At 37.9% G+C, this 12,118-nt stretch overlaps 1 protein-coding gene across 1 annotated transcript in view; it reads right to left on the reverse strand.

Annotated features, from left to right (window-relative positions):
* Positions 1–6,184, reverse strand: part of LOC124153611 — a 50,040-nt gene extending 43,856 nt beyond the window's left edge. Inside the window, exon 1 of the mRNA XM_046526894.1 lies at positions 5,598–6,184. Within this exon, the coding sequence (XP_046382850.1) occupies positions 5,598–5,621 (24 nt within the window). The 5' untranslated portion in view covers positions 5,622–6,184. The remainder of the gene's footprint in view (positions 1–5,597) is intronic.
* Between the last annotated feature and the right edge of the window lie 5,934 nt (positions 6,185–12,118).

Below are 12,118 nucleotides of genomic sequence, written 5' to 3' on the forward strand. Positions count from 1 at the left end.
TGTAAGACTCTTATTTTACTGTCATGTTGGTTCTTATTATTTTTTTATATTTTTACTTTCATTAATTTTTTTTACCGCTAGGGATACCTATCACCGCATTTCCTCCGTTTAATTTTTTTGAAATTTTTACTTTTAATCCTTTCAATGACTGTATTATTTTCAAGAAATGATTATAAATAGAGGTGAGAACTTAAATCGAGAATTTGTATTTGTTAGTAAAAATAAAAATTTTAGTTGACTGAACTTTTTTCTGCTAATGTAAGCCTCTTTCTATAATACTATCAAAGTATCAGAGCAGAAGAGATCAAAGTTGTTCTTTGTAAAACTTTAATGGAAAATATAACTAAGATAAAATTTCAGAGAACGTTTTACTGAATCCTTTTGTTTGTAATAATTATCTCACTTTTTAAATGCTCGTTATTTGTTTTGATTCTTCGAAATTCTCACAGTATACGCCTACTTTGTAGTTCATTGGATCTCGATATTTTTCCTCCGAATGATCCTCTAAATTTTTGTCGGTATCCCCATAATTTATAAAGAAATAAGTTCAAGCATGTCACGCGTCGGTTATATTTCCCCCTCTTGTTTACATTTAATGAAAATCCGACTTTGTTTTTTCCTGTTGCGCAAGTCATCATCTGGAGTGAAATCCTAAGAATGAGTTAGCTCAGCCTCATTTTTGCGTATCAGTCTTATAAAAAACAAGATAAAATCTTTCGTACTGAATGAAAATTTCTATATCAATGTATTTAAATCTCGCCTAATCTTGTTAAGGAACTATTTTGTTCCTTGAAAATTATTGCAACTTGAAAGGTGAATCATTACCATCATCATTCATGGGTATTCCAAAATAGTTTTTTCAAGTATTGTTAACGAATTATATAAGAAAAATATCGCGCACAAAATTATGAAAATGTGTTAATTTAGCTTTGATATGTTAATCATTATTAGGAATTCGAGCAATATTCAAGATCTTAGAGTCAGGTCGGTATTTATGCAATGATGGCGCAATATGTACCATTTTGGCAGAATGATTTTTAAAAATCAATCTTCCTCGTACTCCATTTAAAACCATTATTAGAATTCGAACTATTTTTAAGAAATTTGGGTGTTCCAAAACCTTAGGAAGCATTGTTGTATTATCAAATATGCGGGGATGAGATAAGTGATAGTTTCGTAATTTTTATAAAAAATTATGTATTGCTAAAATTGTTTGGACTTATTGGCAAAAGGTTATGATAAAAAATAAATTCAATATGTGGTTAGATGTCAGCTCACTACTGAGACTCGTCGTATCTCTTGGCCACCAAGTTTATGGATATTTCTTCTATCAATTTTTTTACCTAACTCTTTTTCGAAAAAAATCACTTGTACCCCTTGGTTTCTCACCCCCTCGTATTTAAACCGTCTGAATGAGGAACGATGCGAGAAGACTGCAGTTAAACCATTACCCTTTCCAAACATAAATAACATGCAGAAATAAAGCTTTTCGCAGTTACGGTAGTTACTTTTCCAAAATGTCAGCTCAAGGAGCCGAATACATTCATCACATTTTTGTCAGTAATTGGAGGCATTAATCTCATCGTAGTCACTTTTCAAAATTATATATAAGTTATTATATATAGCAAGCACTATCTCTCCGTAGACATTCTCGTATCTCCCCCAAAATGAACTCAAATGTCTCTAGAAGAAGCCTTTACATTCAAAAGGCAACAAAAAATTATTAAAAGGGACATCTACTACAAGAAAGGATTGTAAGAACATGAATCCACACATCTACTCATGCCATAAATTAAAATCTGAAGAAAAATAGGATACAAATGGAATGGATTAATGTTTCATATTAGTCGTTAGCCATAATAAGTTAATCTGTTTCAAGTGAGAAAACGGTAGAGTACCTACTTTTTCCTTTACTAGGGTAATTAGTTTCAATTAGATGGGGTAGGCGAGGGTAGGTGTGAGAAATACGGTCCAAAGTTTCTTGCTTTACTTTGTGGAACCTCGATATTGGAAAATAAAATTCATTTAAATGATATTCGAACATATTTATTAATATTCAATGACCATAATCGCCTCACTTCGCAATTAAAACCATCTCTTCGATTTCATAATCCCAGTTTGCCCGCCCTCGTTCATTTCCGCCATTTTGACTTCGCTCCTGACCGGTCCGAAAAGAAATTCTCGTAGCAAACGTAGCGCCTATGGACCGGTGCTCCGGAGCACTTCCGTCTGTAGCGTCTGGTAGCGAAAGTAGCATTCATTGGACCGCACCCATAAATGATGTGCTGTTTGAAAGGGGCGACCTGCAGCTGAGGTCGTGCGTGCCGTTTAGGAAGAAACGGAGGGATCGTAAAAGCGTTTGCAAGCCAAGAGCTCTGCAGACTGCGTTAAGTATTTGGGGAAGACGGCCAGCAGCTCAGGACAGGGGCGGTCTGGAATGTCTGGGAGCCCTCGGCTGGGGCTCATCATGGGGCACCCGTCAGCGGAGGATTCGCCCCTCCTTCCGGACAATTTTTAGGAATTTACATGCCAGGAAATAGATTTTGACGCTATTCTGGCTCTTAAAAACGACATGAAATTTTAAAAAATCAAATTTTGTGAGAAAAAATATTATGAAAATTCAAATACCAAATTCAAAGCCAAACACCCTAGAGGTGGATCGCAGGGTATTAAGTAGATGTAGATGAAAATTGGGAAGAGAAAATGTACGTAAATAAATAAATAAAACCACACATATCGAGACAAAATCTTGCGTAAATAATTGATTGATTCATAGCATTTTTAGCCACGAAGACCAACTGCCGTGAATTTGAATTAAAAGACCCAAAACATGGAGCCCCAGCCTTATCTCACTCATTCTTTCGGCGCTACTCATCTTTGGTATTTGTTTCACTCGTAGTTTACGTAGTCACTTTTAATTATTCCTTTCAATGCGCTAACAATGCCCCCTTTATGCCTCACTACCGCCCGGCGCGGCGCGTCAAACCCCCTTTCGAAGTTCGTGACATCGCCACGTGCTTGGAGAGACTTCGTTTGTTTATCTCTCCGCTTTTCAGACGAATGGACACTGCTTATCGCAAACCTTCTCGCCGCCTGCCTTGCATATCTTCGCCCCAGCCTTACCTCACTCATTCTATCGGCACTGCTCATCTTTGGTATTTATTTCACACGTAGTTTACGTAGTCATTTGTAATTAATCCTTTCATTGCGCCAACAATGCCCTCCTTTATGACTCACAGGCTTACTACGCAAATAGATTGCTTTGCTTTCTGCTAATTAATGATTACGCAAATTCTTATCCCTGAGGCTTAGTCCACGGCGAACTCTAATGTCGCCTGACAAGACAAACCCTTTTGTAAACTGAATGATAACATTTGAATTTATTTTTTATCCAAGTTGGAACAAACTTCCTTCTCAAAAAATGACTACTGTTTAAAAAAGTGAACCCAACTTACCAATTATAATTCTCATACTCGCCAGCAGAAAGGGCGTTAAGACTTCTGGCCGGGCCGTATGTTATGGCCCCACAAGATTGGAATCGGTATAGGCCATAATTTCGGGTCAGACCATAAGAAACTTACGGCCGGCCATACGTATGGCCCCGTTCAGTATAATGGCCCTGCTGGAGTCACTGAGAGAGATCGTTTGTCAAGCGACTGCTCCCATGACAACAGGAACGTGCTTAATGGCTGGTTCTCAAACGAAGTCCGTTCGAGGCGGCTTCCCGTCATGTCGCAGCTTTTAATAAACTTAATGAAACTGCGCTTACACTATTTAACCCAAGTCTTTTCCTCCATTTTGTTTTAGATTGGCACACACTAGTGACCGTATCGATAAATTACGGCACAAACATTATTATTGTCTAAATTCATATCGTGTTCATCCATTTGCCCCAACTTGATCATTGATATCGGTAAATTCCAGATTAATTGTGCTCTGAAGCTTGGTTGCTGAACATATGTACTAGCTTAAAGCTAACTACCTGATGAATCACGATGTCAATAATATGAATATAAACATGTTGTCCGCAAATATCACCTTGATCACATTGAACAGTTTTGCGTTGACCTCATGAGTGACATCACATTCCCTCGACATATATTTCTCCTATACGCTCTCTACAGCATTTCCTATTTGGATCATAATTTATTATTAAAACAGGATTTTCAACCGGCTCGTGGCGGATGACGCAAAAAAACTCTGCTCCAGAGATTCCCAACTTTCTACTTCATCGGATGTTGAAAATGAAACATTTATCTCCATTGACAAATAGCAAAGTTTGAACACTAAAAATTCCAGAAATTCATTTTGAAGTTACCTATTTAATCTCAAGTCTAACATGAATGACTTTGATTTCCTCAATTTTTACCTTATAAATCAATCTTATCATCTTAAATCATCGTATCAAAATCACAATTATAGCCAGGAGCATAAGGATCAATGCTAGTTTAAGCAAGGACTCCCGGGGAAAATGTTGCATTTAAAATAAACGTGTAACAAAAAAATAAAGGATGCACGATAGAACTAGTAGATGAATAGGAAGTATTACGGTAGCTCAATGACGCATGCGATAGGCAGCTGAAATGATAAAAATTTTCATTTCGTGAGGGAGGTAGGAGGGGTCTCACTCGGCGCACCAAAGCTAAATGAAATCATTTCCGTCATCAACACTGCAATTTCAGGGACATACGAGGAAAATTAATTGAATCATTTTCTATTGAAGATCGTAGCACTTTTCCAAAAAATCTTCTTACTGCGTACAACGCGTTTCGGCTCACAGAGCCATCATCTGGTACGTGTACGCAGTAAAAAAATGTTGTGGAAAAGTACTACGATCTTTTATTTATTTGAATGTGTCTAACTTCCAACAACTGAAGCCTGAATCTGTTGAACTCATTTTATATTGGTCTCACGAGTGACGTCACATTCCCTCAAACAGATATTCCTCCTATGCGATCTCAACAGTATTTCCCATCTGGATCAGAGAATTTTATAAAAACAGGGTTTCCACCGAGGCCGCAGAGTATGTCGTCAAAAAAATCCGCTCGAAAACTCAAAACTTCTTACATCTTCCGATGTGGAACAATGAATCATACTCCTCCATTTACAATAGCAAACGCTGAACACCAAAAATTCCAGAATTTCACTTTCAAATTACCTACATAATCTCCAGTCCAATATTAATTACTATAATTACCTTAAATTTTACACTAAACAATGCTTGAAACTAAGGTAATCGCCTCGTTATCACATTTATAGCCAATAGCGTAAATATATGAGGAATTAATCCAAGGTTAAGGACACCCGTGGCAAATTTTACATTTAAAATAAATAGGAAACAAATAATCAAGGGAGTGGGGTACAAATAGAAGATATATGTGAGGTACCTACTATGCTATCCCTTGGAAGCATGTGATGGGCAGCTGAAATGAAAAAGAATTTCATTTCGGAGGGGAGGTATGGGTGGGGAGTTACAAGGCCCTTTGTACACGCTCCTGATTATGGCTACCACTCGCCGCACTTATGGTAAATGAAAGCATTTACATGTTCGATACTGAGATTATAGGGACATATTTGAAAAAAATAATGCAAATTACCTTGTCCATTGGTTGAGGATCCATGATGCTACTATTGAACCTCAAGTCTCGGTCGCTGTCCTTCAGATCGTGTCCTCGATGAAAGCAGCTTTACTTCAAGAGCTCGATGCTCAAAAAGGGGCCTACCGCAGAACAGTCACGCCTTCCTCGTAGTTGTCGATGGACTAAAAGCCGTGTTCTACTGCTTTTCAGGAAAAGTCACTGGATAGAAAATTCCTAATCTTCTCAAACAAGCTACGCGAGATAGAACTAAGTACAACTTAGTGATCGCACTTCTTCACAGTGCTAGTTGAGTCCTAAAAACACCGTCTCTACAATATCAACTTGTTTTCCAAAATTTCACAGGCCTACTCCGAAGTCCTCGAACTAGCCCTGAGCACCAGTCCTTTGAAAGACTATTTCAAAGCACTAACACTTCGCTTTCCCGAACGCAAAGCACAAGAAAGTGTAAGGCACTTGGTGATATCGCCTCTTGCGAAGCTCTGCCAGGAGCGACACGAGAATAGATTATAACTAAAGATGTTGTTTCACGGTAGCACCTCGTCCTTCGTAAAATGAAGTAAAAGAATGAGCGAAGTCCCGAGTGGTCCTGCCTCTTCAGAAGTTATCGAAGAAGTGACTAGAAGGGTGAGAATGACTATCGAAGGAGAGGGTGAAGGATTTTTTCGGTCTCTGATAGGCTGATTCTACTCACGTGATTCGTAAGACGTTTTGTTGCTTACCCCTCTAAATCGCCGAAAGACGCCTTCTTATCTTATGGTGAAATATTTTCTCAGTCTATCATTGGCTAATTCTAATCACGTGATTCGTGAGGCGTTTCTTTGCTCACCCTTCGTCTGCGCCGAAAGACGCCCTCTTGTCGCATTTCCATTCTTCACCTAGCCGAGCGCTATCTCATCGCTTCCTGAATCTCTGTTTTTTGATATCTCCATTCTCGCCCAAAAATATTTTTTGTAGATGTTTGTACACATTTGATGGTTTACCTATAGTGTCTTGCATGATGGTTTGCGCATTAGGTCGGGTAATTTCTTTAGTAATATTTTTACGAAAACTTATCATTAAAATTAAGCATTAAAATATTCATAATGATGATGAATACACGAGAACAACATAAAGAAGAATTTATGTATGTATTCTAATACACGCGACATTTTCTTTTTCTTTTGTGGCTTTGCACTTGCACTTTTCTGCCGCTGCTTATCTCCGAATGTTTAGGAGTTTATGTTTCCAATTTTTCCTGCCATTGTGTATCTTTTATGAGTTATATTCAATTATCCCGTCGTACTTTACGTAGAAATGGTGAGTGCTAGCCCATCGCTTCCTGAATCTCTATCTCCGTTTTCGATATCTCTGTTCTCGCCCAAAAATATTTTTTGTAGATTTTTGTACACGTTTGATCGTTTACCTATTCAAAATCATTGCCGAATGTGATTGAGTTTGATAAATAATGGCATATGTAATTTTCATTCCGTCACCTAATCCTCGAGCCAATCGCGGAGAAAAAAAATTTCAACGCCCTTAACACTTTCGCCGATAAGTTGAATCCTGCAATTTCTAAAACTTATTAAATGCTAAAACTGGAAAATATTAATTTTCGTACTGAAACACGTAAACGCTATATCTTTCTAAGGCGGTACACCCTTGTCTGGATAGTGCTGACCCTAGCGGAAGAACACCGAACTAGAAGTAGAGGTCATAGTAAAAAAAATTCGTCGTCCAGAAAAAAACGTCCAGTCTGTTACAACTCGAAAATAAGCTTTTTACACTATTCGATATTCGATGACTCAAAGTTATCAATCATTCAATTTAGCATACACAGCACAGATCATCCGTATATTCTGATTAAATCTGTTGACAATGCTTATGAATTTACGAGAGCATCATTAAAAATAATGTATAAATGTATACTCTAATACACGCGACATGGCATTTTCCTTTAATGACACCCTGTTGAATGACGAAATTTACGTTTTACGTTATGTAATTTCACAGTAATTTTCAATTCTTTATTTAATTTAAGGTTTTCAATAAACATAGGAAAGCATTAATAATAATATAACCTTCAATATGCTTATCTTAAAAAAGTATTGCGGTGCTCGCTAAGCGCGCAAGTTTGATTTAATCGTGGATGAGAGTTGCATTAGGATTTAGGAGCCGTATTGAAGTAAAATGACAAAAAGTTAGACATTTTTTATTATTTTTAATGCTCTTTGTATTCAAAATTGGTGGAAAAGTGCATATTCAGTATTCATTTCGGAATTATTCGATATATGAGTGAGGTATTCGGGAAAAATGTAGGTATTCGCATCGCAAGTTTTGGCTTTTTTCCCGGCGAACAATACAGTGGTGTCATTTAATTTTTTATATCCTAAATCGAAAGATTATTACTCCTGGAGTACGCATTTCACGCTTGCAGATTTTTAATTTATTTTCCGGCATTAAATGAAAAGTGAAAATTTTCAAGTGCGAGAAAACGCGACGGCTAAGTACCCTGTACCCTGTTAGCAGGTAGCGCTTGGCTTAAATTAGGATTATTAACACCCTGTCAAACGAAAGAAACTTTCCGACCTTAGGAAATTTTAATAGGTGATTATTAAGAAATGTTTCTCTGAGCTCTGTGCCTCGTGCATGCATTGGTAATCTCAGACAATTTAAAACTCCTGACTACTCGTATAGCATCTGGGCCCCTGTGACGTCACTTGGAGTGCCATCGCATGGTTGCAAATCTGGCCTTATTCAAATGAAGTTAAAATTGACCATTAACATTCGTCTAAACTGGGATTTCTAAAACCAAATAATTAGTATATTATGGATACACTAATGGTGGGTAACGAATCGCAATCAATGCCTTTCGTTTTCTTTGATGAATGAACCACTCTATTGCAGTAAAGATTTCTCGGGTTTCGCACCGGGTCGGGTCCTCCGTATCTCCCTCCAACGTTTCGATGAACAACTTGCCCATCGTCATCAGGGATCCAGGAATCCAAGAAAAATCCAATTGGATTCCTGGATCCCTAATGACGATCGGCGAGTAGTTCATCGAAACGTCGGAGGGAGATAAGGAGGAACTGACCCGGTGCGAAACCCGAGAAAACTTCACTACCTTCGCATTTGATATTCGAATTCGAGAATAATGCTATTCGACCAATCTCTGTTTATGTTGTGTTTTTTTATTCATTTGTAGAGACAGTGTATCGTTCGACTACAAATATAAATCGACTCAGTTTGCAACAAAACCAAAAAAGAAGAAAAGGTGCCCAGAGTAATTGGGTGAAAACAAGATAAAGGAGTTCAGAAATTCTGGGAAATAGCAAACATCAACTAAAAATGAAAAAAAAAATGCAAAAACCTCTCCATCTGGGGTAGTTTCGACACCAATTTACTATTTCTATGCCTATACAGACACTTACTGAAGATAGTTACCGAATCAGTTAGTTAAATGCAATGTAAGTTTATCTATTTCTCCTTTCTCTCCTTAAAACATTTTATGTGCACATGCAATAACACGCGCACTCTCACACACACAATCTGATATACACCTACATAGCTTCTAAATTTCAATTGAAAAACTTATCTGTTTGTTGGGTTTCAGGTATCATGTAAATTTGCATTTTTATGCATAACAGTAACTTTGACATAAAGAAGACAACAGCTTGAAATATTTTGGAATCTAATAATTCCGACTACAGTAAGTAGCGAAATTAATTACTTAGACTTATACATCCCCAGTGGAGGATCTATGGGGGCTAAAGCCCCCACCCTTGGACATCTAATTTACACTAGATAGTATTGTAATTTTTGATCGGACCCGTAATACTTCTGGGAGTTTACCCCATACTTAGCTTTGTCCCAATCCTGGATCCGCTACTGTCCATCTCTAACTGATAAAATGGCGGAGGTATGAAAAATATGACCACCCTAGCGGAAGATGAAGGCGGCATTCTTTTTCCTGTTTTCTGCTTTCCTGTGGAGGTTCTGAGGTAAGGGTTTGCCTTAAAACATTTTGTAACACCTTTGCTGTTACACCTAGACTGAAGCAGTTAATTGCAGAAAACAGCCTGAAAGCCCCTCGCTGGGTACGCCCATGTATAAGAGCCCATTTATTCCCACGAATTAAGTAGTTTTTTAGATGTACTGTTAACTGGGTTTGTTTGTCTCATTTTTGGGGGGGTCGGCACTCCTTAGTCCCCCTTTTTTACACGTCCCTGATCCCAAAAGATTGTGCTGTTTATGCCTCTCCGAGCTGATTTCAGAGAAACGCTTATTTAAAACAGTGTTATAAGGTTTCCGTGGATCCGGGGCAACGAAAAGGGTATCCTTTTACACATCTATCTCATAATAATCCATGCCACGGGCAGCCAGGTGACACGACTTATTTAAAACGACAATGGACAGTTTCAGTAACCCGAAACTCAGTGCGATTCACCGGCAGCTCTTTCCCTGTTTCCACGCCTCCGATTTGTCTGAGTACATGGAGTGATGCATACGTCGCAGGATGTATCAAAAGCAAGGCGTCATAGAAATTATGAAAATACTTACTACACTTGTCAACTACCTCGTTACTGGAGTTTTCAGCTAAAGCCTGATATTTCGCAAAGTATTAAAATTTACAACTCCGGGGGCAGTGGTTAATGTACACAGATTTTGAAAAACATTTGCATCAGAGGCCTTAATATCAGTTCACAACAATCAAGTCATAGCGGAGACTGATGCGTAGTTTTCCGCGGCGTTGTCTAGATGATGTCTCCATGTTTCTGGGTTTCACCGCGTGGATTTTCTTCGTGACGACAGTTTCTCCGGTATTCCAACGGCCTGAAGACGGCGGTTGGAATACCGGAGAAACTGCCGTCACAAAGAAAATCTACGTGGTGAAACCAGAAACATGGAGACATCATATAGCGGAGACTGTTTTAAATGTTATAAATGAATGTGCATTTAGTATGATGCCTATTTATCCAACGACAATAAAATGTTACTGAAATAATTGTTTCGTGAAACGTTCATTTGTTTCACTCAGAATGTCGCGTATCCAGTTTATCAGTTTCGTTTAATCCGCATGACTTTGATTTGCTTAAAAGTTTATTGAAAGGTTTCGTGTCGAAATCTTCCTTAAAATCTAGAAATAATTTGACAGCTTGTCTTTTCGATTCATCATATTTGAGATCGTCGTGAAGAAAGAGCGCGAACCGTGTTTCACGTGATCAGCCTTTTCGTTAAGCCGTGCCGACAGCCATGAAGGAAGTTAAGAGAGTCCAAGAAAGTCGTGATGTTGCTAACGTCGTTATGCTGAAGTAGCTTGGCTAAAGTGGATGTTAATGAAATTGGACGTTAGTGCCTTGGTCATGTCTGTTTTTTTTTAATATCTGTGTAATTATTTCAATTTTCCAGTCTAGTGGCAACTTTCCTTCAGACAATGACTTCCTCAATATAATCTCTAAGAGCGATGCAATCTGTGACGCTAACTCCTCTAGGACACTCACAAGTATTCCCTTCGGACCAGGAGATTTACATTCTGTATCGATTACAGTTGTTTAGTTTTCCCATCGCGTTGTATGTACATTTCTTCCATCGGTTAGTCAGTACATGGGATATCAAAATAACATTCAATATCGTTGGCAGTGCAAACACTTTTGAAGTGGAAATTTAATGCGTTAGCTTTGTCAGTACTTTCGGTACAAGTTTATCATCTTTATCAAATAACGAATGTACGGTTAACGATTGTCCCTGAAGCTCTCTTGCATATGACCAAAAAGATTTCGAATTTTTTCCCGTAATTCAGCGACTGCTTTTTTCATGTACTTTCGCAGTGCAGTTCGCATTGATTTCTTGGTTATTGAGCTTTCTGCAGAATAACTTTCTTTTGCTTCAAGTTCCTTCGATTTATTTTACAAGTTTACCGACCAAATGCACATGCAACCAGTTCCAGTAACACTGTCGCGGATAGTGAAGTTACAACACGCAACTTGTTCATAATAGTACATCTCAGAGTGAGTTATTTGTAGAATGTACATTTGCTGCTGTGGATCAAAAGTTATAACATATGCATCCGAATATTTAGCATTTTTTCATCATCACTCATTGCTTTCAAGGCATCGTCAGCTTATCGATGGTTTAGATCTTGGTCAACTTCAACTTATGTGTCTCCAGCCTTTAATTTTACTGCAAAGGAGTCACAAGTTGAGCACGTATCAACTTTTGGTAATTGAAAGCAGAGATAAAATTTTGAAAAAAAATATATCGTGGTACCACTGTCTGCTGACCAATATGGCGTGGAGCATGTTTTTTTAAACCGCCTATACATTCTGCTGACATTCAGGTGAAAAAAAGTTTGTTAGGGTGCCATACAATAAAATGCAGTCATAATGAAGAGTTATTCATATTTAGAGAGGGTAACGGTTTAACAACAGTCTTCTCTTGTTCGCTTCATTCCTTGTTCATATGGTTTAGATATTTGATAATGCAACAATGCTTCTCGACAATTTTGATATACCTAACTTTCTTAGAATTCGAATTCTAATAAT

This window comes from Ischnura elegans, chromosome 2 (genome assembly GCF_921293095.1).
Source record: "Ischnura elegans chromosome 2, ioIscEleg1.1, whole genome shotgun sequence".
Lineage (NCBI taxonomy): Eukaryota > Metazoa > Arthropoda > Insecta > Odonata > Coenagrionidae > Ischnura > Ischnura elegans.